The sequence below is a fragment of the Saccopteryx leptura genome, chromosome 2 (assembly GCF_036850995.1).
Source record: "Saccopteryx leptura isolate mSacLep1 chromosome 2, mSacLep1_pri_phased_curated, whole genome shotgun sequence".
In the NCBI taxonomy this organism is placed as follows: domain Eukaryota; kingdom Metazoa; phylum Chordata; class Mammalia; order Chiroptera; family Emballonuridae; genus Saccopteryx; species Saccopteryx leptura.
The window spans coordinates 246,676,645-246,703,604 of record NC_089504.1 but is presented as its reverse complement, the minus strand read 5'-3'; the positions used below and the strand labels follow the sequence as shown (position 1 = coordinate 246,703,604).

Genomic DNA, 26,960 nt, shown 5'->3' with positions numbered 1-26,960 from the left:
GAAGAACATACATACATTTGCCTTTTTTCCTTTTTTTTTTTTTTTTTTCTGAAGTTGGAAACGGGGAGGCAGCCAGACAGACTCCCACATGCGCCCTACTGGGATCCACCCAGCACGCCCACCAGGGGGCGACGCTCTGCCCATCTGGGGCGTTGCTCTGTTGTGACCAGAGCCACTCTAGCGCCTGAGGCAGAGGCCACAAAGCCATCCTCAGCGCCTGGGCCAACTTTGCTCCAATGGAGCCTTGGCTGCGGGAGGGGAAGAGACAGAGAGGAAGGAGAGGGGGAGGGGTGGAGAAGCAGATGGGCGCTTCTCCTGTGTGCCCTGGCCGGGAATCGAACCCAGGACTCCTGCACGCCAGGCTGACACTCTACCACTGAGCCAACCGGCCAGGGCCCATTTGCCTTTCTTTAATGTTGCTTTACACGTTTTTAAAAGAAATTGATTGTGCTCTGGATGGTCAGGAGGCATGAGGACATACATGAATGTTTGTACTACTCAAAGGGTTAAGCCCAAACATTGCTGGCATGAAAAGGCCAAGGTCTCTGTCTTGAGCAGGGGACACTTGCTCAGCCCTAGTCAGGGCATATGAAAGCAGCTCAATGCACAACTAAAGTGAAAGCAGCTATGAGTTGATGTTTCTCACCCTATCTCACCCTTTCTGTCTGTCTCTCTCTCTCTCTAAAAATAAACAACATGACCTGTGATGGCGCAGTGGATAAAGCGACGACCTGGAAATGCTGAGGTTGCCGGTTCGAAACCCTGGGCTTGCCTGGTCAAGGCACATATGGGAGTTGATGCTTCCAGCTCCTCCCCCTCTTCTCTCTCTGTCTCTCTCTCCTCTCTCTCTCCCTGTCTGTCTCTCTCTCTCCCTTTCTCTCTCCTCTCTAAAATGAATAAATTAAAAAAAAAATTTAGCCCTGGCCGGTTGGCTCAGTGGTAGAGCGTCGGCCTAGCGTGCGGAGGACCCGGGTTCGATTCCCGGCCAGGGCACACAGGAGAAGCACCCATTTGCTTCTCCACCCCTCCGCCGCGCTTTCCTCTCTGTCTCTCTCTTCCCCTCCCGCAGCTGAGGCTCCATTGGAGCAAAGATGGCCCGGGCGCTGGGGATGGCTCTGTGGCCTCTGCCTCAGGCGCTAGAGTGGCTCTGGTCGCAACATGGCGACGCCAGGGATGGGCAGAGCATCGCCCCCTGGTGGGCAGAGCGTTGCCCCATGGTGGGCGTGCCGGGTGGATCCCGGTCGGGCGCATGCGGGAGTCTGTCTGACTGTCTCTCCCTGTTTCCAGCTTCAGAAAAATGAAAAATGAAAAAAAAATGAAAAAAAATTAAAAAAAAAAGAAAAACATCTCTTATTAAAAAAAATAAAAATTAAAAATAAAAACAAACAACAAACAAAAAAAAAAAACAAACAAAAAGCAGCCCTGCCACAAGATTGGTTAGAGCATTGTCGCAAAGTGTAGAAGTTGCCAGTTCAATCCCCAGTCAGGATACAGAAACAGCTGGATGTTCCTCTTTCTCTCTCTCTCTTCCTTATGCTCATGAAAATCAATAATTTTTTTATTTATTTTTATTTTATTTATTCATTTTAGAAAGGAGAGAGAGAGGGAGAGAGAGAAGAGAGGGAGATACAGAGAGAGAGAAGGGGGAGGAACAGGAAGCATCAACTCCCATATGTGCCTTGACCAGGCAAGCCCAGGGTTTTGAACCAGTGACCTCAGCATTTCCAGGTTGATGTTTTATCCACTGCGCCACCACAGGTCTGACAATAATTTTTTTTTTGACAGTGACAGAGAGAGGGATAGATAAGGACAAACAGACAGGAACGGAGAGAGATGAGAAGCATCAATTTTTCATTGTGGCACTTTAGTTGCTCATTGATTGCTTTTTCATATGTGCCTTGATCAGGGGGCTACAGCAGACCAAGTAACCCCTTGCTCAAGCCCGTGACCTTGGGTCCAAGCTGGTGAGCTTTTTTTTTTTTTTTTCAAGTACAATTTTTTAATAAAGATAATTACAAAAGATGGAAAAATCAGCTCAGAAAGGCCAATTACTTCTTTAATAGATCAGCTTTTTTGACATAATAACACATCAATTTTAAATACTATCACATAAAGCATGGTGGAGAAAAAAATTTTGCTTCATAATTAGAAACTCACACTAAACTTGCCAAGAAAAACAAAAACAAAATCCAAAAAAAGCCATTTTGAAAATAAATACAGTCCATGCCAAAATAGTATAAAATGGATCCAGAAGTCTTCAAAAAGAAAACTTTTCTTCCCAATATTTTCTCATTGTTTTATGTTTTCTGAAATTGGAGAAACTTTCAAATTCAAGGGTTGCTGAGCTGTTCTGATTTGGCTCCTTTGGTATCTGTTTTTTCACCACTATTATCCTTGGATTTATCTTCCTCTTTAACATCTGCTTTTTTGTCCTCTGTTTCCTTCTTGTCTTCCTCAATTCTAGCTTTCTTTGCTCCTTTCTTATGATCAGCCACATTTCTACGGCCTCCTTCTCCTTCATCCTCTGAATCTGAGAATTCTTCATCACAAGCTATCCGTTTGTCTGATGCTCGAATAGAAATTCTTTTGTCTGGATCCTCTCCATCTTCATCTCCACTGTCTTCATGAACAGCATCTTCTGGAATAGCTTGCATTTGGACACCAGGTGCATGAGGTAACATGCGTAAATTTTCAAATAAACGCTGTTTTATTTTTTCCATATATTCTGGAGTGTTCTGGTTTGTCATATTGGAAGGACTAATATGCAGTTTGAAGTCTGGTCCAAAATACTCAAAGTAATCATTATATGGCAATTCATTGGGAATCTCACAGTCAAGGGCCACTGCATTCTCCTATGTCCAACAACGAGCAACGTTCCGGATTGTGTAACCGCCTCCCCCAAGCATCAGTAATGGTAAATTAAAAGTTTTTACAACTTCTACACATTTAGCATGACCTTTGACTGTTAGATTGAAGCAACCAAGTCTATCACCAGATAGTGAGTCTGCACCACACTGTAACACCACAGCACTAAGTTGATACATCTTCATCACCTTTGAGATAATAGGCTTAAATATCTGACCATATGACTCATCATCTATACCATCTCTCATTGGAAAATTGACAGCATAGTACTTGCCTTTTCCTGCACCTATATCCCTCAAGTCTCCTGTTCCCGGAAAGTATTCCCCATATTTATGGAATGATACGGTCATTACACGATCTGTTGTATAAAAAGCTTCTTCAACACCATCACCATGATGGATATCAATATCAATATATAAGACTCTCTGATGATATTTTAGTAACTCAAGGGTGGCAAGCACAATATCATTAACATAACAGAATCCTGATGCTTCTGATTTCTTAGCATGATGTAATCCTCCAGCCCAGTTAACAGCCATATCAGTTTGCTGTCGGTTTAACTTCACAGCCCCAGCAACTGAGCCACCAGTCGAGAGCTGACAAAACTCAAAGAGTCCATCAAACACAGGACAGTCTTCTCCAACATTAAATCTCTGCATCTGCTTACTATACTCAGACATGTTATCTGGTCTTATTGAACGTAGAAATTTGATGTACTCATCACTGTGGTATTTTGTCATTTCTTCAGCAGTGGCTTTATGGGGCCTGTATATTTACATTTTTCTATATAAGCCATAATTTAGCAGCAAGTTATGTGTCATGCTGATTCTATGAGGTTTTATAGGATGGCCCTGTCCATAGTAATAATTTCCAATATCACCATTGTACTAGTAGCACACTTTCTTTTTGCCGCCTCCCTGACTGTACGCCATGGGCTCCTCCTCCTCCTGCTGCTGCCGCTGCGGCTCGGTGGGAGTGAAAAGGGCTGGGGCTCCGGTAGGGGCGGCCGTCTCACGGGAAATGGCAGGCCGTGGGAGGAGAAGAAGGGGCGTCGGGAAGACTCGGTCCGGCTGGGAAAGCTGGTGAGCTTTGATCAAACCAGATGAACCCGCGCTCAAGCTGGTGACCTCGGGGCCTCGAACCTGGGTCCTCCACATTTCAGTCCGACACTCTACCCACTGCGCCACTGCCTGGTCAGGCAATGATTTTTTTTTTTAATTTTTATTTATTTATTTATTTATTTTTTTACAGAGACAGAGAGTGAGTCAGAGAGAGGGATAGACAGGGACAGACAGACAGGAACGGAGAGAGATGAGAAGCATCAATCATTAGTTTTTCATTGCGCGTTGCAACACCTTAGTTGTCCATTGATTGCTTTCTCATATGTGCCTTGACCGTGGACCTTCAGCAGACTGAGTAACCCCTTGCTGGAGCCAGGGACCTTGGGTTCAAGCTGGTGGGCTTTTCCTCAAACCAGATGAGCCCCTCAAGCTGGCGACCTCGGGGTCTCGAACCCTGGTCCTCTGCATCCCAGTCCGACGCTCTATCCACTGCGCCACCGCCTGGTCAGGCTTGTTTTTAAAGTAAAAGTGTACATTCAAGTGAGATAGATCATTGCAGATGCTGTTTCCTGTCATTTGGTTAAAGTAATTATGAAATAGCCTTTAAATGAAACCCGGCCCACAAAAATGATGAACGTAGGTATTTCTTACCATGAAAAGTGTTCACAAAACATAAGTAAAAAACTATGTTACAGGAAAGTATCATATCTGTACATGTTTATATGTTTTCAGAAGGTAGTCTGGTATGCTTAAATTGTCTACGGTGGTTGCCAATGGATGAAGAATTATGGGTGGGTTTGTTTTCTGTATTTTCTCCTCCCTCCTTTTTTTAACTTTTAATTATGTGTATTTTCTCTTTTCCCCCCTCACTTAAATTGTATTAATTCTGGCCTGACCTGGGGTAGTGCGTGGATAAAGTGTTGAGCTAGAACACTGAAGTCGCTAGTTCAAAGCCCTGGGCTTGCCTGATCAGGGCACATATGAAAATGGATGCTTCCTGCTCCTCCCCCCTTCTCTCTCTCTCTTTCTCTAAAATGAGTAAATAAAAAATTTTTAATTGTATTAATTCTATTCTAAAGAATAAAATAAAACACATCTGAGCTGGTTAAATTGGTGCATTCAGTTTGTGAAAATTCTGAGGTGCAAACATTTCGCACTTTTTCATGTACATTAATCTTCAGTAACATATTTCCCGATTTCAACAAATATACAAAATTATAAAGAACATTTTAAAACCAATACAAGTTTTTAAAATTGAGACAAGCATAAAATTAACCATTTTTTAAGTGAACAATTCAGTGGCGTTTAGCAAATTTACAGTGTTGTGTGACCACCACCTCTGTCTAGTTCCAAAACATGTTCATCACCCAAATGGGAACCCTAAGCCCACTGAGCAGTCACTCCTCATTTTCCCCACCCCCACCCCTGGCCACCACCAATCTGCATTCTGTCTCTATGGATGTACCTATCCTGGATTTTTTTTTTCTTGTGTGTGTGTGTGTGTGTGTGTGAGAGAGAGAGAGAGAGACAGACAGAGACAGAGACAGAGAGAGACAGATAGGGACAGACAGGCAGGAAGGGAGAGAGATGACAAGCATCAATTCTCTTTTGTGACACCTTACTTGTTCATTGATTGCTTTCTCCTATGTGCCTTGATGGGGTGGGGGTCTACAGCAGAGCAAGTGACCCCTTACTCGAGCCAGTGACCTTGGGCTCAAGCCAGCAACATTGGGCTTCAAGCCAGCAACCTTTTGGGCTCAAGCCTCGACCATGGGGTCATGTCTATGATCTCCACTCAAGCTGGTGACCTTGGGGTTTTGAACCTGGGTCCTCTGCATCCTAGTCTGACACTCTACCCACTGTGCCACCGCTTGGTCAGGCTGGATAGTTTATATAAATAGAATTTAAAACAATAAAATCTTTTTGTTTTTGACAGAGACAGAGAGAGAGTCAGAGAGAGGGATAGATAGGGACAGATAGGAAGGGAGAGAGATGAAAAGCATCAATTCTTTGTTTCAGCACCTTAGTTGTTCATTAATTGCTTTTTCATATGTACCTTGATGGGGGGGGGACTACAGCAGAGCAAGTGACCCCTCGCTCGAGCCAGTGACCTTGGGCTCAAGCCAGCGGCCATGGGGTCACATCCAGGACCCCATGCTCAAGCCAGTGACTCCACACTCAAGCTGGTGAGCCTGTGCTCAACCCAGATGAGCCCATGCTCAAGCTGGTGACCTTGGGGTTTTGAAACTGGGTCCTCTGCGTCCCAGTCTGATGCTCTACCCACTGTGCTACCGCCTGGTCAGGCAAAACAACACAATCTTTTTTCAGTCAATGGATTTCTCATAAAAATTCAAATTTCCAGCTTCTTTTTTTAGAGGGAGGAAGGAGAAAGAGAGAAAGGGAGTAAGGAGCAGGAAGCATCAACTCGTAGTAGTTGCTTCTCATATGTGCCTTGACCAGGCAAGCCTGAGGTTTTGAACCGATGACCTCAGTGTTCCAGGTCCATGCTTTATCCACTGCGCCACCACAGGTCATGCACAAGTTTCTAGCTTCTTTTGATAAAATCTGACCAAACAAGGCCCATGTCCCCACACGCATCAACTGGCTGAAGCTGAATAATCATCACCCTTTTTGACAAAGTGTGAGTGTGACCTCCAAACCCTCCCAGCTCTCTTCTCTGTATTACTCTCCTGGCTCCTGGAGCATTTTGGGTTCAAGTCCTTAGGTAATGGCCTCTCAGACTCTTTCACTTGTTAACATCCTGAGGGTCTCCCGAGACAGTGATACACACCAGAAAAATAGGATGAATTGGGCCCTGGCTGCATGGCTCAGTGGAAGAAGTGCAGTTCTAGCGCGCTTAGGTTGCAGGTTCGATTTCCCAGTCAGGGCATGCAATTGATGATTACACAACTAAATGGAACAACTAAGTGAAACAGTGAGCTGATGCTTCTCTCTCTTTCTCTCTCTCTCTCTCTCTCTCTCTTTCTCTCCCTTCTTCTCTCTCTCTTCCCAAATCAATGGGGAATTTTTTTAAATTAGACAAGGAATAAAGGGGAATGAATCTCAATGTCACAACTTATCAGTATGACCACTTCGCTTCCCTGAGCATCAGATTCCTGGGGCACAATAATAACACCTACCTACCAGGGTTGTGCTCAATGCGAAGCGATGGACACAGGCACTCCTATCCCTGTGGGCAGCAGAAACTCTGTTCCTACAGCTCTCCCTAACACTGTATTCAGAATTGGGAAGGGAGGCTCAGAGAGGTTAAGCAATATACAGAATGTCCTTGGGTTACAACAGTCTTGACATACGACATTTCAAGTTTATGACACTCTCATAAAAACTAAAAAAAAATAGAGACATGAGTGTTTTGGCTTACGCCGAGTGTTGTACTTACCAACTATGTGGGAGAACTAGTTTGGTTAGAAAAAGCCATCAATCTTCCAGACTAGCCAGGAATAATTCTTTAAGAAGGTAGAGAGACCTGAAACAGATTCTGTACCCTCTACATCAGCTGCTTCTCAAGATGAAACACTTGTATTACAAGGAGAATCATCTCCAGCATCTCCTGCATGTTCCTTAGGCAATCCTGATTCCCCTGACTCAGTATCTCCAGCACCTTCTGCAGGTTCTCCTGCCTCTCCAGCTTCCTCCTCCCCATAGGTCACTCTCTCCCGCCTTGCAATGCCCCTTCCAGTGTGCGAGGCAATCACAGGAATAAAAGGTAAGGGATTTTTTATTACACTCATTTTTTGTCATTTTTTCTGTTACTACAGTGCAGTGTACAGTACAGTGTGTTTATGTCTTTTTCCTTTTTCTGTGGCTTAGTTGTGTTTTTATGCTCTAGATCAGTGGTCCCCAACCTTTTTTGGGCCACAGACCGGTTTAATGTCAGAAAATATTTTCATGGACCGGCCTTTAGGGTGGGACGGATAAATGTATCACGTGACCAAGACAATCGTCAAGAGTGAGTCTTAGATGGATGTAACAGAGGGAATCTGGTCATTTTTTTTAAAATAAAACATCGTTCAGACTTAAATATAAATAAAATGGAAATAATGTAAGTTATTTATTCTTTCTCTGTGGACCGATACCAAATGGCCCATGGACTGGTACCAGTCCGCAGCCCGGGGGTTAGGGACCACTGCTCTAGATTATGATTTTACAACTGTGTTAGGATAGGTAAGTGACTTGGGTTAGGGTGTGTTTCAACTTACACCAAAATTCAGGTTATATCACTGTGGTAGGAACAAAACTGTGTTGTAACCCAACCCACCCCCCCAATTTGAAGGTAACACAGCAAATCAAAGGCCAAAGCTAATTCCCCTGTTGCCCTGGGAAGAAGAAAAGTCAATGCTCCGACGTAAAGGGTGGGAGATGTTGGAAGGCTTGGATGGTGAGGACACAGGTTCATTCTGGAAGGGATCAATGATTGATCTTGAGTAACTTCATCCTCGGCTTATGCAAGTGATAACGGTAATGACGTCATGGTAGTTTGGCCTAAGAGGAAAGAAGAAACCCCTTTGATGTGCTATGAGCCTTGATGTGACAGCAGCTGCTCAGTCTCCACGGCCACTGCCTGTCCCCAATCATGGGGGCTTCCTGCCCCCTAAACTCAGGCAACCAGAGAAGGAGCAGCTCCTACTGGCTCCAAAGAGCCTACTGTTAATCCTTCAGGAAGTTTGAGAACCAATTTATTTTTTAAACACCAGCATTACTTAAGATTAAATTCTATTAAAGAATAAATTAAAAAGAAACAGAAAAATCAATAATAGAATCTTATAAGTAAATAAACATCATTAAAAACAAAGGAATAGCCTGACCAGGCAGTGGTGCAGTGGATAGAGTGTTGGACTGGGATGCAGAGGACCCAGGTTTGAGACCCCGAGGTCGCCAGCTTGAGCGCAGGCTCATCTGGTTTGAGCAAAGCTCACCAGCTTGGACCCAAGGTCGTTGGCTCGAGAAAAGGGTTAATCGGTCTGCTGTAGCCCCACGGTCAAGGCACATATGAGAAAGCAATCAATGAACAACTAAGGTGTCGCAATGAAAAACTGATGATTGATGCTTCTCATCTCTCTCTGTTCCTGTCTGTCTGTCCCTATCTATCCCTCTCTCTGACTCTCTCTCTGTTTCTGTAAAAAAAAAAAAAGGAATAGCCTGCCTGTGGTAGCACAGTAGATAGACCATTGACCTGGAACGCTGAGGTTGCTGGTTTGAAACCCGGGGTTTGCCCAGTCAGGGCACATAAGACAAGCAAGCAATGAACAGCTAAAGTGAAGTGACTATGAGTTGCTACCTCTCGCTCCCCCCCTCACTTCCTCTCTCTGTAAAATCAGTAAACAAAATATTTTCAATAAATAAAAAAATAAAAACAAAAGAATAAATGCTCAAATCGCATTCCTTCCTAATTATTTTTACCACATTTTAGTATTATCTACGTTTTTGTGCATTATGTCAGTGTTGCACATTCCTACATATGCCATTCTCGACCCCAAGATCAGTGACCTCATGTTGGTAGCATGCACTTGGCGATAAGAGAGTATTTACACCATAGAATTCAAATGCTACAAGCCAAGACTTCATTTAGTATTTTGTTGTTTGTCTAGGCAGGGGTGGACAAGCTATTGGCCTTTGGTCCAAATCTGGACAGCTATCTCTTTTTTCTTACTGCCTGTTTTTGTAAGTAAAGTTTATGGGCACATAGACACACCTATTTATTTGCAGACATTCTCCTTTTTGTGTTGGCCAGGTTTGGATAGTGTAAATGCCAGAGACCCAACTCAAACTAGCTTAAGCAGAAGAGGGCGCATTATGGCGGACCCAGGAGCGGGGCTGGAACAAGAGGCTCAGACATCAGGCAACAGCGTGTCTCGTTTGCTTCTCCCTGCTTTCTTTCGATTTCCCCACAGAGGCGGACTTGGCCAGCACAGCGCCGCTCCATCAGTTCAGCGAACCCCGAGCTCAGAGAGAGGCTCTTCTCAAGCAGAAGTCCCAGGGCAAACCCACACTGGCCGGCTTGGGTCAGGTGCCCACCCTTGAACCAATCACAGGGATTCTCATTGGCCAGTCCTGGCTCACGGGCTCCAACCACATGGACAGAGAAGGGGAAGGGGTGGTTCCCTAAAGGAAAAGTAAGGTGCTGTTAGATACGGTAGGAATAGATGCTGGAGACGCAAAAACAACAAACATCCTGAACATTCCTCAGTGCCCCCAGAGCCAAGCACAGAGGACGTCCTTCGGACCACGTGGATCCAGGGCACCCTGCTGGCAAGGTGCCCTCAGACAGAGCCTGGGAGTGGCCCACAATCACAGACCCCAGAGCCCAGGGATCTCATATCCGGTGCCATTGACCCTCAGGCTATTATGAATGATGTCTGTTGATACAACTGCCTCCCACCCCAAAGCTCAAGCACATGGGCTCTGTGCCCCGAGAGATAAAGTTCAACTTTACCCAGATGGCCCTGCCCTGTGGCGTGAGCCCTGATAATGGATGGGCACCCAGATCAGCGCTCACCCCTTTAGGTCTGCAGCTAATATCTTAGCTCTTGGTTGGAGGGCTGTAGGACCTGGCAGGAGACAGGGAAGTTACTTATAGGCTCTGAACCCTCATTAGTTCTATTTGGGGTGAGTCTGCAGTTACAGATTGTAGGAAGCAGAGCCCAAGGCTGTTTGACTGTTTTTGGGTCCAGTTTTCAAATGGAACTAAAGTCTCTCGATTTATTTATTATCCTCGAATATAATAACGACTCACAAATAGTCCACTGGGCCACTCTAGTCCAAGCACAGTGGCTACAGACAGCTAGGTTTCATGCTCAGCTCTCTTTCCTGTGTTGACCTTGATCAGAGAAGCTTTTAAAGTCCTGATGCTGTTGCAACTCTGCTATAAAACCCTCCATCAATGAACAACTAAAATGCTACAACTACAAGTTGATGCATTTCATCTCTCTCCCTTCCAGTCTCTCCCTCTCTCTCACACACAAAAAAAGGAAAAACATATTTCATAATCCAGAGTAACCCATAATTCCACCACCCAAAGATAAATAACCACTGCTATAGTATATTTCATTTGTTTTTTTATTTGCATATTTCTGTTTTATTTGCATATATCTATATTCTATTATATGTGTGGTTATATGTGTGATTTCATATCCTAATTGAGAATTTCCACCCTAAATGAAGTCTCTTAATGCATTCTTTTTAAATAACTGCATAATATTCCAGCATATGCATATATTTTGATTTATTTAATCATTCCTCAATTAAGATACTTTTTAAGCCACATATTTTGAAAATGCATAATAAAAATACATAACAATAATGCCATCTAAATGTTAACTGTTAGGTCTCCAAAGGAGGAACGCATAAGGCCTGATGAGTTTTATAAGAATTTTTTTTTTTGTAACAGAGAGACAGAGAGGGACAGATAGAGACAGACAGACAGGTAAGAAGGGAGATGAGAAGCATCAGTTCTTTGTCGCGACACCTTTGTTGTTCATTGATTGCTTTCTCATATGTGCCTTGACTGGGGGGCTACAGCAGAGCGAGTGACCCCTTGCTCAAGCCAGTGACCTTGGGCTCAAGCCAGCAGCCTTGAGCTTCAAACTAGTGACCTTTGGGCTCAAGCCAGTGGCCATGGGGTCATGTCTATGATCCCACACTCAAGTCAGCCAACCTGCGCTCAAGCCTGCGACCTTGGGGTTTCAAACCTGGATCCTCTGCATCCCAGTCCTACACTCTATCCACTGTGCCACCACCAGGTCAGGCGAGTTTTATATTTATGGTCCTGGCGGGTTGGCTCAGTGGTAGAGTGTGGGCCCAGCTTGCAGATGCTCAGGTTCGATTCCCAGTCAAGGCATATAGGAAAAGCACCCATCTGCTTCTCCCCCTCCCCACTTATCTGTCTCCCTTTCTCTCTCTCTCTCTCTCTCTCTCTCTCTCTCTCTCTCTCTCCCTCCCCACTTATCTGTCTCCCTTTCTCTCTCTCTCTCTCTCTCCCCCTGCCACAGCCATGGCTCAATTGAAGCGAGTTGGCCCTGTGCACTGAGGATGGCTCCATGGCTTCCACATTGGCACCAAAAATGGCTCTGGTTGCAAGGGAGCAAGTGCCCTAGATGGGCAGAGCATCGCCAAGGGGCTTGCCAGGTGGATCCTGGTCAGGGCACATGCAGGAGTCTATCTCTCTTCCTCCCCTCCTCTCACTGAATTAAGGGAACAAAAAAAAAGAGAAATTTATTTATGCATCTGCAAACAAATGGGCTGAGACCCTCCTGGCGTCAGCCCCGAGGGTCTGGGAATTTAAGCCTTTACAGGGTTGCAAGGCTTAGTTAATTAGCTAGGAAGTTAGTACTGGCGTGAAATTTGGGGGTGGGGTGAAAGGATGTGCTCAAGCCGGAGGTTGGGTGAGGGTCTCAGGAGAAGTCAGGTTCGCTCCAGTGGAGAGTTACGGGAACCACCCCAACACCAGATGACTTTAAGTTTAGCCTTGCTTACTTAAGGTTTTTTGGTAAGGACCCCTGCACCCGAACCTAACATTAACATTTGATGAAACTAGATGGTGAGTCTATGGGTGTTCTTTGTACTATTGTTTAAATTTTCACTATTTGAAATATTGCATAATTAAATATCTTTTTTAAAACTATTGAGACTTAGGTGTGGGGGTGCTGGGGAGAGCCCTGGCCTTCCTCCTTCCTGCTCCCAGAATCATCAACTTCACACCTCCACCCTCCCTACCCCCCGGAGATACTGCGAACTTGGGCCAGGGGCAGGGCCATAGCTTCTTTCCCCAAACTCAGACTGTGGCAATACCAAGCCCCCCCGCCCCGTTCTCCATCGGCACCCACCAAACCCCAAAGAAACAGAATTCATCCTAATTAACAGAGACCTTACTGTGCACCAAGTTCTGTGGCAAAGACATGCTTTATTGCATCTAGTCCCTACCACACTCCTATCACTCTCCCTTTACAGATGGGGAGACGGGGGCTCAGAGGGGTTTGGTGACTTTCCCCAGCTACACAGGATGTAGCAGCACCAGGAGTCAGACCCCACATCTGTGCCTCTACCTCGTGTAGAATACAATGAAATGCAACCCTTGAACCCAAGTAGGAACCATACACCTGCTGTGCAAACGGGGCTTCCAGACCAGCCCCTAACCCCCTCCCCCAAACTCTCCCTGGAAGAATTCCAGAGCCACCACTGCACTCAAGCTGGCCCTGGCTTCTGGGCCGAGGAGGGCAAAGAGCACAGTCCAAGCCCAGGGTCCTAGAGAAATAATGCCCTTTACTGCTTTCCCTGGCCATTGGCTGGTGGCCATGAGCCAGTCACTCCCCCTCTCCAGGCCTGACGGCATGGCCCTGTCCAGTGAGGCTGCAGTTGGACCGGAACCTCCCCGGACTAGGAGCTTCCAGGATTGGGACCACGTTCCACCCCGATCAAGGCCAAAAGGCCAGAGGCGGGACCTGCCAGGGGTTAAATACTTCTGCCCAGCATTCCTCCCGGCCTCTCCTCTCGTGTCCCAGTCCCAGCAGGAAGTGTGACCAAGATCAACCATGGTAAGTGTCCGTCCAGGGCCAAGGCAACCTCCCTAGGGTGGTGCATCCTTAGGGAGACCTCCAGAAACACCCATGGCTGAGCCTCCAAGCCTTACTGTCCTTTTCTTTCTCCTTAGACATCTTACAGCAACAAGGGAAAGAAGGTAAGCAGGAGGGGCAGTGTGGGGTCAGGGATGTCAGCAAACTTCAGAAGAGGACTAAGTACAGTGGGCGTGTGATGTCTAGGATGTGCAGTCAACGTCACCTCTGCCCCCCACCCCCACCCCAGACTGAGCTGGACTCAATCTTGCCCTCCTAGGAAAAACGTTTCTCTCTTCTTAAACTGCTGCCAATCTCTGAATCCTATCTGGAAGTCCTTTCTAAGGTCCAACTGAAATCCAGGTTGCTGTAGCTCTAGGTTGTTTCCGTCTGGTACCTGGGCAGGCCTCCCAAGGGGGCTTCCCAATCCCAACCCCCCAGGAGCTCAAGTTCTACATGAGAAACCTGTTTAGTGGCTTGGCAAGACTGTTGAGGTGTGGCGGTGGGGGAGGGGGGGGACAAGGGAGGTGATCCATGTCCGGGGACTCAGCCTTACCCCTCCTTCCTTCTCAGCCCGAGAAAGGCCGATTTCTCCACTTCCATTCTGTGACCTTCTGGGTTGGCAATGCCAAGCAGGTAGAGACGAGGCCAAGGTATTGGGATGGGCATAGGGGTGGGAAAGAGGGCCTCCATGGACAGGGCAGGCCTCCCTCCTACTCTGTGATTGGCTCCCGGAAGGGGAGGATCATAGCTAGTGTTGGGACCCTTCCAGGAAGGACAGATACTCTGGGTCCTATTTACCCAATCAGGGCTGGACCCCAGCAGGAATCTAATCTGAGGTCAGCAGGGGTCAGAGAGCAGCCTTTCTTCCCAAGAGGGGCTCTGTCCTGGGATGAAGGGGCAGACAAGCTGAGGGGGCCTGGCAGCTCTCACTGGGCTCCCCCCAGCTGGCCCCATGCCCTCACGAACCAGCCTGCCACTCTGATCCAGGCCGCGTCATTCTACTGCAGCAAGATGGGCTTTGAACCGATAGCCTACAAGGGCCTGGAGACAGGTTCCAGGGAGGTGGTCAGCCACGTGATCAAACAAGGGCAGGTGAGTCCCCGCCCCAGGACCGCTACCCACGGAACCCTGTCCCTCTCTTCCTGCTGGTCTCTGAGCTCCCAGAGACTCTTGTGCCTTTGGGTGAAGTGAATCAGGAGGCCATTTCCCCAAGGGGGCCCAGGCCTCTCCCAGGGGCACAGCCCCCACTGGGCCTTCCACCAGACACCTCTGCACAGCACGCAACAGGAACCTTCTTAGTTTCGTCTCCTCCTCCAAGGCTGGCCTCACAGATGTTCAGGGAAAATTGGCAGAGGTCTTGGATGTCAAAGCTGAAAGTCTGGACAGTGCCCTGGCCCACAGGGTCCCCGGAGCTCTCCCCAAGGGGAGGCCTGATTCAGCAGCTCAACTCAGGACCTCTGGGGTGTCAGTGGTGGGCAGGGAGGAGGAGTGGGGTGCACCAGTGCCCATGGCCGGAGTCGCCGCTCACCCCCCTTCCCCTCTGTGTCTTAGATTATGTTTGTTTTCTCCTCTGCTCTCAACCCCTGGAACAAAGGTGAGGGCCCCCCCTCCCCAGGGTTCAAGGTGCCAGGGGGTGGGGACCTGGTATTGTGAGTGGGGTCAAGGACATAGGGACAGGTCAGGGCTCAGGGAGGGGGCCTCATCCTAGAAGGCGAGGGGAGCCAGCATGCTGGGAGGACAGGTGAGGGGGCCGTGACTCCAGCGCCACCCCTGCCACCCTGCCGGCCACAGAGATGGGCGATCACTTGGTGAAGCATGGCGACGGAGTGAAGGACATCGCATTTGAGGTGGAAGACTGTGACTCCATCGTGCAGGTGAGAACACACCTGGTTTGTCTCCCGTAGCCTCAATTCTGGGCCTCAGTTTCCCAATCTGCCAAACGGGCATGAGGGTAGCAGAGGCAACAGCAGGAGCTGGCTGAGGTTGTCTGGGACTGGATCACGCAGAAATGACCCAGCAGGAGCAGCTGGCAGAGGCTCTGGGAGGATCCAGACCTCACCGCCCCGCCCACCCCACCTCCCCTGCAGAAAGCCCGGGAACGGGGCGCCAAAATCATCCGGGAGCCCTGGGTGGAAGAAGATAAGTTTGGGAAGGTGAAGTTTGCTGTACTGCAGACGGTGAGTTTACTTCCGTGCCCTCCCCCTGCCATTCGCCACCACTAAGATGAAGATGCCAGGGTCCCCTGCCCCCAGCCAGACTCCTTATGGCACCCCACCTGTGTTTCAAAGCACAGACTTCTCGGCGGAGTCTGATCACCTGTAATGTCCAGCCAGTGTGCAGAGGCTGATGAGAGCTTCCTGCCTCTGCTGGAGCTTCCCTTCCTTCCCAGGGGGTGGGGGTGGGGGGCGGACATCATGGGGATGTAAGTTTCAGGCAGGGACTTTGAAGAAAGTAGAGGAATCAGGTCTGGAAGCCCCACCCCACACTAGTTTTAGGCTTTGGACAAATCACTTCTCTGTGACTACATTTGAATGAGCCAAGACTGGGGTTGGACCCCTGTGCAGTCTGAGAGGCACTATGTAACCTTCCTGTGCTGTGATCCCTCCTAGGGTTATTTATTGTAAGGTCAAATATCACCTGGGTACAGCACTTTGCAGAGTGCAGACACTCCAGCAAAGATTACCAAGTATGTTTAGTACCTGTGTGATCATCATACCAACACACATTCTCAAGATGAAATGCAACTTAAAAATGGTTAAGACTGAAAAGCCCATCAGTATAATTTGGTCGATTGCCCTCATCATTTTTTTTTTTTTTTTTTAGTTTCACATCTTTTTTTTCTTTGGCAAGAGAGACAGAGAGAGAGAAAAAGAGAGACGAGAAGCATCAACTTGTAGTTGAGGCACTTCAGATGTTCATTGATTGCTTTCTCATACGTGCCTTGACCAGGCGGGCTCCAGCAGAGCCAGCAACCCTTGCTCAAACCAGTGATCTTGGGTTCAAGACAGTGACCTTGGGCTTCAAGCCAGCAACCTTTGGGCTCAAGTCAGCGACCATAGGGTCATATCGATGATCTCACGCTCAAACTGGTGAGCCTATGCTCAGGGTTTCTACCTGGGACCTCAGTGTCCCAGGTCGATGTTCCACTCACTGTGCCACTGCCAGTCAGGCTAGTCCACATCTTTTTATTGCACCAAGCACTATGGTCCCGTGGGGCAGACAGACTGTCAAAGAGATTCCCAAATGACAGATTGAAATTCATTTCAGAAAGGGGAAGTGAACTGCCCAAGATCACACATCGAGTTTGGGTCAGTCCCGGGCTGCTACCCAGGGCTGTGTTGGTGCCATGCCATGTGGCCCGGCCTCAGAGGAGGTGGGAGTTTAGGGGCCACACAGACTATTTTTCCTCCCATAGTACGGGGACACAACACACACCCTGGTGGAGAAGATAAACTACACTGGCATATTCCTGCCTGGATTTCAGGCCCTGGCGTTCAAGGACACCATACTCTCCCAGCTGTGAGTACTCCTCGAGGCACAGCTGGGCTGGAGGACGATGCCCCTCTCTTCTGGGCTTCTCTGCAGGGGTGGAGCATTGCAAATCTGCTAGGCAGCTTCCGAGAGCCCCCAGGGGTGACTTGGAGAGGAAGCAGAGCAGCTAAGTACATAGGATCTGGAACCAGATTGCCTGTATTCAAATCCTAGCTCTGTTACTTCTTAGCTATTTAACCTTGGCAAGTTACTTTATTTCTCTATAACTCAGTCTCTGTCTGTAAAATGGGGCTGGTAAGGGTGTGTGAGTTGAGAGAAATAAAGTGCTGATAGTAGGGGTTTTGTAATAATGAGCTAGTCTTGTTATAGAGGGGCCATTGGGAAGGGGGGTATATTTAGGGAGTAACCTTCTCACCCCTTGATCGTGTCCGCCCCCCCAGGCCCCTCTGCAATCTTGAGTTCATCGACCACATCGTGGGAAACCAACCTGATCAGGAGATGGTGCCTGCCACAGAATGGTGAGTCCTGGCCCAAGCCCTTCCCACAAGGCCTGCTCTCGGGTTCTTCTTGTCTCGAGACACCAACATGGGACACAGAGCACCCGGTAGTAGAAAGCTGGCTTGAGGCCACCCATTCATCTGTTCCCTGTAAAACTGTCCCCATGGAGAGCAGAGAATTTAAGGCCCTACATGACCCACAGTTCCTCCCTCTGAGGATTCAGCACGAGGTGGGTGTCACAGTTCAGGGAAGCTCGGAGGAAGACTGTCACTACCCACACAGCACCCTTGTGCAAATTAGAAGCAAGTGACCCTTCTCAAAGCACTTGCATCTTTTGGAGTGTGGCCTTCCTATAAGGATCTGGCTAGAAGGCATATTTACTGCCACTGGAAGGAAAACTGTCACAATAAAGGTACAAATCTATGACATGTCTAACGGGAATGCTGGCTCCCTTTCAGAGTCTGCTCAGGGAACAAGTTCTGGAAGGTGGAATATAGGCATGGGGACAGTCCCAGAGCCAGTGTGTGTTTCCGGTCACCCCACAGGTACCTGAATAACCTGCAGTTCCACCGTTTCTGGTCTGTGGATGACACCCAGATACACACAGAGTTCAGCTCTCTGCGTTCCATCGTGGTGACCAATTACGAGGAATCCATCAAGATGCCCATTAACGAGCCAGCACCAGGCAAAAAGAAGTCACAGATCCAGGTGGGGCTGTTTGTCCTGGGGGAGAAGAAAGCAGGAAAGAGGTGGGAGGGCTCTTGTGGTGACGGGGCCAATGACAGAGGTTTCCTTCTTGCCCCCCCCCCCCGCAGGAATATCTGGACTATAATGGGGGCGCTGGGGTCCAGCACATCGCTCTCAGGACTCAAGACATCATCACATCGGTTAGAAGCCCATTCCTGGCCCTGATTCACCTCCCGTTGGGCTCCAGAGCCAATCTCTGTAAAATGGTGTGGGTGTAGCAGTGCTGTCCTGGGCTCCCCTTGCTGGTCCCTGCTGGTTCCTGCCACTCGTGGGCAGGCATGTTCCCACCCTGGAGAGCTCAGTCTTGTTTCAGAACAATGCTCTGGACTTTAGAAACAGCAGGCGCCAGAGTTAACAGGAAGCCTGGATTCTCTTCCTGGTTCTGCCAGTGACTTAACTGCGTTTCTCTGGGGGTTTCAACCTCCTCTCTGGGCTTTAGTTGCCGCACCTTGAAAATTAGGATCTTAGGCTACGAGACTGATTTAGATCCTAGAGCCCAATACAATGTCCTGAGTCCATGGCTCCAGCCCCTGAGGCAGTTGGGTCCTACATATTTCCTTAGGTAGAGTGTAAAAGAGCCTGACCCATCTCATTCAATCCTGGCCCAACCAAGGAGTCACCGCATAACCCTGGGGATTTCATTCATTCACTTAGTCAATAGATGTTTATTGAGCATCTACTATGTGCCAGGCACTGTTTTAGGTACTTGGGACCTATCAGCCAACAAGACAATAGTTTCCACCTCTATGGAGGCAGACAGCAAAACCAGTAAAATATATATGTTAGATGGCAATGAGTTTCTAGAGGAAAATAAAGCAGGGCAATTGGGAGAGGGAGGAGGGTGCCATTTAAATAGAGCAGTCATGAAAGACCTCATGGAGGAGACACTTGAGAATGCAGAGTTGGAAGGAGCAGATTTGGAAGAAGAGAAATGTGTGGATACCTGGGGAAAAGCACACCAAGCAGAAGGGACAGCCAGGGCAGAGGAAGGTTGAAGGAACAGCAAGATCACGTGGCTGGAACTGAATGAGCAAAGGAGAGAGGGTAGGAGACAAGGTTAGAATGTCGGAGTGGGGGCAGATGGTGAGGACTTTGATTTAGACTCTGAGACTGGACACCACCATGGGGCAGACAGAGGAGTGACATGACTTGTATTTTAATAAAACCACTCTGGTTATGATGTTGAGAATAGATACTTAGTCTCTCAATGCCTCAGCTGTGAAATGGGGATAACGTCATCCAAATGCCTCCAAAGATCACTGCAAGGATGTAACAAGGCACTATGTAGAAAGTGCTTGAGACAGGTACATAGTGAGCATTACATAAATGTTAGAGACTGCTGTTCTTCTGACCGGATGCACAAGATCCTCCTGGCACTTTGCGGGGGGAGGGTGGGTGGCTAGGGCCGGGACCCTGCCTCCTCCTCCTGGCCCAACACATCATCTGGGTAGGGGTGTTGATTGTGGAGAGAGAAAGTACCCTTGACCCTGCTCCGAAACAGATTCGCCACTTGAAACAGAGAGGCATGGAGTTCCTGTCTGCTCCTTCCACATACTACAAACAACTGCGGGAAAAACTCAAGACAGCCAAGATCCGGGTGAAGGAGAGCATTGACGTCCTGCAGGTGAGGCTAGAGCAGGCTCCTCAGTCCACTGGGGGAACAAGCCAAGTTCCATCTTACCTCACAAATTTGGCCAAACTTCTACCCTTGCAGCAGGCACCGGGACACAGAGGGAGACCAGACCAGGACCCTGACGCCATGAGACTTGCATTCTCGTGGGGAGACAGATGACAAAGAAATAACACAAACACCATCAGAGAGGGAGTCAGTGCCATGTAGAAAATTAAAATGGGCCCTGGACAGTTTGGTCAGTGGATAGGGCATCGGCCCAGTGTATGGACGTCCTGGGTTTGATTCCCAGCCAGGGCACACAAGCAAAGTGACCATCTGCTTCTCTCCCCCTCCCTTTCTCTCTTCTTTCCCTCTTCCCCTCCAGCCAGTGGCGAGGTTGGTCTGAGCATGGCCATAGGCACTGAGGATAGCTGGCTGGTGTGAGCATGTCATCTTCATGCACTAAAAATAGCTCTGTACTCGAGCATCTACCTGAGATGGGGGTTGCTGCATGGATCCTGATGGGGATGTATGCAGGACTCTGTCTCACTATCTCCCCTCCTCTCACCTAAAAGAAAGAAAGAAAGAAAGGAAGGAAGAAAGAAAGAAAGAAAGAAAGAAAGAGAGAGAGAGAGAGAGAGAGAGAGAAAGAAAGAAAGAAAGAAAGAAAGAAAGAAAGAAAGAAAGAAAGAAAGAAAGAAAGAAAAAAGTTAAAATAAGCTATGACAAAAAGTGACCTGTGACTACTTTACAGGATTTAGTCAGGGAAGGCTTCTCTGAGGAAGTGACATTTCAGTAAACTCTAGATGATAAGAAGGAGTTGGCTGTGTGAAAGGCTGAGGAAGAGCAGTCCTGGCTAAGGGAACAGCAAGTGCAAAGGTCCTGAGGCAGGAGCAAGCTCCAAGTGCTTATGAAACAGAAAGAAGGCTCGAGTCAATGAGAGGAGTAGTGGCCTAGGTCACAGAGAAGGTATGCAGGAGCCAATTCCTCTTGCAGGCTATTTAGGACTTTGAATTTTGTTCTTCTGTGGCTAGAAAGCACTGTAGTTTTTTGTTTTGTTTTTAACAATTTAATAATATGTGAGTCACATAACATATAAATCACTTTTTCAAATCACATAATTCAGTGGTTTTTAGCTATTCACTATGTTGTGCAACCATGATCAAAATAAATTTTAGAACATTTTCATCACTCTAAAAAGAAAGGGTATATAACCTTAGCCATCACCTACCAATCCCACCAATTCACCATCCCCTCAACCCTGCAGTCCTGATCTATCTTCTGTCTCTATAAATTTGCCTTTTCTGAACATGTCATATAAATGGAATCTTACAATGTGTGACCTTTTGTATCTGGCTTCTTTCACTTAGAAACACATTTGCAAGGTTCAGCCATGTTGTAGCAGGTGTCAGTGCTTCATTCATTTTCATAGCTGAATAATATTCCCTTGCATCAATAGACCACATTTCACTTATCTATTCTTCAGCTGGTGAACATTTGGGTTGCTTCTGCTTTTCTGGCTATTATGGATAATGCTGCTATGATCATTTTTGTAAGAGTCTTTGTGTGGACATGAGTTTTCATTCTCCTGGGTAGAGATCTAGGAGTGGAATTGTTGGGTTGTCTAGTAACTCGATGTTGAGCCTTTTGAGGACCTGCCAGATGGTTTTTCACAGCAACTGTACCATTTTACATTCCCACCAGCAATCTAGGAGGGTTCCAATTTCTATTGGAGGGTTTTAAGCTGGGAATAGCATGATCTGATTTTTAAAAGATCGCTCTATGTCTGTGGAGAAGACAGACTGTAAAGAGGCAAGAGCAGAGCAGGGAGATTTCTGAGGAGGCTGGTAGGGTGGTCCAGGCCAGCCGTGATGGTGGCTTACGCAGGGACGGCAGCAAGAGGATGACAATTTGGGGAACTGTTCTGAGGTGTCTGGAAATGCTGGAGAAACAGATCTTTAAGCCCTTTCCTATGGACTTTCTAAGGATCCCACAGTGCCAGGCTAGAGGCGCAGGTCAGCCTTCCCCTAACTCAGCCCCCTGACTCCCACGTAGGAGCTGAAAATCCTGGTGGACTACGACGATAAAGGCTACCTTCTGCAGATCTTCACCAAGCCCATGCAGGACCGGCCCACGCTTTTCCTGGAAATCATTCAGCGTAACAACCATCAGGTAGGTGCCACCTGTCCCTAGCAAGCCCTAGGGGTCATGCAGGTTAGCCTGGTTAGCTTTCTGAGCCCGCAACTCACTTCCTCTCTGCTACTCCAGGGCTTTGGAGCCGGCAACTTCAACGCACTGTTCAAGGCTATCGAGGAGGAGCAGAACTTGCGGGGCAATCTCACAGACACGGAGACCAACGGGATGAGGCCGGGCATGTAGGCCCCACCCACCTCTCCGAGGCCCCGCCCTCCCAGGCGCAAGGCGGGCCACACCCCTAGTTCTGGAGCACGCAAGTCCTTACTGGCCATTTCCTCTAGACCCCGCCCACCAGCCTGCGGGGGACCCAAAGTTACTTCCACCTCCTGACCATGCCCGCATCTGCAGTCCCCCTGAATAAAGTAGGCCGGTATCCAACGCTGTGTCTTGGCGTTTGTGCGGGGCTGGAGTAGTGACACCATCTGGACGCCAGGAGGCAGCAGCGCTGCAGGAGGCGTCCGCGTTAGGGGTTTGGAGCACTGCAACAGTGGAGGAACCGGGTGCAAACGCTTTGCTAATAGGACTGCCTGCACGGGTCGGGGGGCATTCTGGAACCAAGGGGAGTAGAGGGCTTACACTGTAGAGAACACAGACAGTATCATTTCATGGAGTGCTAAATGCTATATTAAGAAAATTAAGCAGCCTGACCAGGAGGTGGCGCAGTGGATAGAGCGTCGAACTGGGACGCGGAGGACCGAGGTTCGAGACCCCTAGTCGCCAGCTTGAGCACGGGCTCATCGGGTTTGAGCAAGGCTCACCAGCTTGAGCCCAAGGTCGCTGGCTCGAGCAGGGGGTCACTTGGTCTGCTGTAGCCCCCCAGTCAAGGCACATATGAGAAGTCAATGGACAAGTAAGGTCTCACACACACACAAAAAAGAAAAGAAAGCAGGCTCTGTCCGAATAGCTCAGTTACAGAGCCATCCTGAAGTGCAGAGGTGCAGAGGTTGCTGGTTCGATCCTCAGAGCATATACAGTGACAGCACTATGTGTTTTCTCTTGGTTTTGGAAAGGTACTTGAGTGAGGGGCTTTGCCCAGATTTACCAGGCACATCCTCCTCACTATTGCAACCTGGTCTGCCCTGTGCACGCAGATGTCTTAATTGGGGCTCCCTTTTTGGTCTCCACAGCAGAACCAGTGAGGAAAGGACTTATAACATAGGACTGAGAGGCAAGGCGAGAGGTGGATGGTTTGAAGAATAAGGGAGGAGAACCATCTGACTTGGTAGCTGAGGGCAAAGGAGATGTCCAGGATTTACAGGTTTTGAGCTTAGGTAACCAGCGGCAACTGTGGGCGGTGGGGAGGGATGGGGAAGAGAAACACTGTTGCCTGACAGCAGGAGGAGCAGGTTTGCGAGGCAAGACTTAGGAACCTCAAATTTGTATGTGTGTTTCCCTTGTGTCCCTTGTACTGGACGCCCTGGGTTGTCCTCACACTGCTCTGCGATGTTTGACAGAGTCTGGCTCCCCTGCTCCCCCCACAGTACCTTTCAGACTTTCTCCTTCACTCAGCTGCAGCCTTGCGCCATGGTGCTCAATACATCAGGTGGGGTCCTACCTCAGGGCCTTGGCACTGATTGTTCCTTCTGCCTGGAATGCCTTTCTCCAAGGTGTCCACAGTGAGATAATGGACCAAGGGTTCAAGGAAATAATGGATCCTTACCTCCTTTGACTTTTGTGCCCATATTGGTTAAGTGGATTTTCCTGATCACCCTATTTAAAATTTGACTCCCCTCCCACTGACAGTCTCTTCTCATAGCTATTTTTCTCCTGACTATAGCATTTATTCTTCTTGTTTGTCTGGCTCACCCACAAGAATGGTCACCATGAAAGCAGGGACTGTGCTTTATCCACTCCTGTATCCCCAGTGCCTAGAGGAGTATCTGGCACAAAGAAGGTGCTCAATAAATATTGGTTGGTTGAATGAATGGATGGGCGGGAACTGTGTCTGCCTTCTTTCCTGGCTCAGCGCTTTTTCTGTTCCCACGAATCCACCTGCAGTGATGTTCACCTGTCTGGATGCACAGTTCCAATAACCAGCCCACCACTGATGGTCGTCTGCCCTGCCTTTATTTCTTTGCTCACAGTGAGGCTGCCAAGACCATCCTTGTACAGCCTGCTTCTGCTTATCAGGCTTAATTCCTGACAGTGGAACATTTGGGCTGAGAGCTTATGTGCATTTTAAATACTAATTGTTAACATCTATTTTTCCCCCTAAAGATGGTAGCAATTTGTTTCCACTAATAACAGTGCATGAATGCCCCCCCCCCCCCATGCTTGCCAACATCGGGTATTTTCCAACTAATGATATTTGCCACATGATGGGGATAATTTGCATCTCTCTAGTAAGAAGTGAGATATAGTATCTTTTCAGTCACACTGCTCCTTGCTTAGGTTTGAGTCTGTCCTCAGGGGTAAGTGGACATTGTTGAGCAAATTCTGTGGGCCTCTCCACTGGATCAAAGTTGAGACCTACCTGGAATACCACAAACACTACAGACATCTAATTCCTCTCAAACTATATTTTATCAGTCCTCCCCCGGCAAACGCAGATAAGAGCACCGTCTGCTTAAACATTGAACATTTTGAGTTCTTCTAATGATGGCAAGTTTCCTTAACTGCAGACTATGTATGAGCTGTGTTAGATACCGACAGTTTTAAGAAAAGTTCTAGAAGGAAAATATGGAAAACTTTAAAAAGCTGTGGAAGATCTAGTCTGACTATAACTTGCCTAGTTCACAGAACTCACCTGCAGGCTTAGTTTTAAGATCTGCTGGTCTGAGTGGACCACACCCCACCTATCCCCCCCACCCCACCCCCCGCACTCCCGCAGCCAGCTCTCCATCCACGCAGCAGGGTATGTCCCCAACAGAAAGAAAGAGGTAGAGGAAGAGAGAGGAGAGCAAGAGAGATGGCGTATCTGTAAGAAAAGTCAGTATATTTATGGTTTGCTTTATAAAAGTTACTATAATACAATGGTACATAGTATTGAATTCACAAAAATATGAACAAATATTTACAGCAAAACACTCCCACAACGGAAACACTTCTCTTCAAAACAAGCTGCATATGGATGACAGAGCCTATATGCACAAACACCCCTAAAACTCATGGGTTCTCTTCTTTGCGGGAGGAGGGAGGCAGAGGGGCGCGGGCAAGGAAAACAAACAAAAACAGAGGCAGAAACCCCAAACTCTTCCAAAGCAAAGATTTGTTCAATGAAAATGAAGGTATTAAAGAAAAATAATAAGCCAACACATTCCTCTATACGGCAAACCATTTCAGGGGTGGGGCGGGGGGTTCCCAGGGACTGGGAGGCCCGGCCCCCACGCCCACTGCCCGCCGGTGGGGTCATTGGGCGAGGTGAGGCTGTCCCAGACTCTGGCTCCCCCACATCCACCTTCTGCTTCTTTTGTGTAGGGGGGGGGGGACAGAAGGAAGGCAGCCCCTTGGGGGCTGCGCAAGTAACTTAAATCAGTCATCTCTACAAACTACACATTTCCTCATGTGAAAAATAAATATTTCCTCTTTTGCACAATTAGGTAGAAAACCGCATATGGGAGAGAAGGTCGCCGCTATGCCCAGGTCCCCCCTGTGTCTCCGTGCCACCAACTTCATGGGTCTTGAAATGGCCCGCACAGTCTCAAACAGAGGGCCTGGAGTGAAGAAGAAAAAAAAAAGAAAAGCACAACAAAACCACCAAAGACAAAAAAAAAAGAGAAAAATAACAATTCTTTGTACAGAATTTACATGATAACAAGCTTGACACAAGCTGAGATACCAGAGGCCCGGTCTGCAGGGTCGCAGGTGGGGCGGCCCCACCGGGAGCTCTCCTGTCTTGGTGAGGATGAGTCCTGGTCACAACAGTCACTTTCCATAAATTATTTACATGTCTGCTCTGCTTTCTGGGGTGTGGGGTGGGGAGGGGGACACGACATGTGTGTCGGTGTGATTTTTTTTTTTTAGAAGTACAAAGAAATGAGCAAAAAAGTCTTCCCACGTGTTTCTACAAGAAACAAGGTTCCCGAGAAAAAGTCCTTTACAGCAGCCTATATACAGAAGTTGGTTCTGAACTTCAAAAACCTATTTTTTGCCCCCTTCTGTTTGATTTTATACACGCACAAGGAAAAAAAACCTATGGAAATAAACCCTGAAGAGGATGATTGGAAGGAGGTACAAAGGGTTAAAAAAAATCTGTCAGATTTAGATCTGAGTTTTAAAATCTTTCCCAAGATTTTCCTTTCTCTGGGAGAAATAATCTCACTCCAAAAATAAATATGGTTTTGATGTTTTGGGGTGAGGGGCTGCTGGCAGGGTGAGTTGGGGTGCAGGCTGGGGGCAAGCAAGTGAAGCTTATAAACAAAACAATGCCGCACGCATACATGGTCAGACACCCGTAGTGGCGGGACGGGGGGTCGCCTGCCCTGGGACGCTCTCCTCTCGCCTGTGAAGGTGAGGGCAGGGGAGAGTCAACGTGACCCTTCCCAGTGCCCCCCTGCCCACACTGGGGCCTCTTGGAGGCTCCCTCATTGCTGGCATTCGAATGAGAAAGTAAACATTGAACCCAAGATTTGGGGGGTGGCAGGGGGCAGGAGTGGCAGAGAGAGCCCAGAGGGAAAATTCCTGCCTGGGACCAGCTCAGCTCCACCAGGGTCTGCGAGGAGAAATGATGGCCCCAGGCTGCTGACTGGGGGTGGGGGTCTGTAGGAGGGTCTTCTCAGAGTCCACCGGCAGAGAGGGGGAGCCTTCCGTAGTGTTCTGAGGTCAAAGCCACCTGGCTGGACCCCCTCCTCTCTGCAGCACCTGGCCCAGCACCCTGACCCGGGGATTCCGGAACATGGGCCAACACACCATCAAACCGAGGCCTCTTCGGCGCCCGCTGGGGGTCCCTGCCCTCTGATTCTGCCTTCACATTTCAAT

At 48.2% G+C, this 26,960-nt stretch overlaps 1 protein-coding gene and 1 pseudogene across 2 annotated transcripts; one reads left to right on the top strand and one right to left on the bottom strand.

The window, feature by feature from the left end:
* Nucleotides 1-1,984: 1,984 nt before the first annotated feature.
* Nucleotides 1,985-3,836, bottom strand: LOC136395749 (histone deacetylase 2 pseudogene; annotated as a pseudogene).
* A 9,471-nt stretch (nt 3,837-13,307) lies between these two features.
* On the top strand, nt 13,308-22,421 carry HPD (4-hydroxyphenylpyruvate dioxygenase). Of its 2 annotated transcripts, none has more exons than XM_066371025.1 (14): nt 13,308-13,477; nt 13,594-13,620; nt 14,069-14,131; nt 14,486-14,590; nt 15,050-15,092; nt 15,290-15,372; nt 15,586-15,675; nt 16,914-17,017; nt 17,431-17,508; nt 18,034-18,196; nt 18,304-18,433; nt 19,687-19,859; nt 21,903-22,019; nt 22,116-22,421. In XM_066371025.1, the coding sequence occupies exons 1-14, from the start codon at nt 13,475-13,477 to the stop codon at nt 22,224-22,226; spliced, it is 1,290 nt and encodes a 429-aa protein (XP_066227122.1). In that variant the 5' UTR covers nt 13,308-13,474; the 3' UTR covers nt 22,227-22,421. The 2 variants fall into 2 exon arrangements, with proteins under 2 accessions (XP_066227122.1, XP_066227123.1); XM_066371026.1 differs by having other exon boundaries at nt 13,313-13,477; nt 18,304-18,375; nt 19,737-19,859.
* Nucleotides 22,422-26,960: the final 4,539 nt, after the last annotated feature.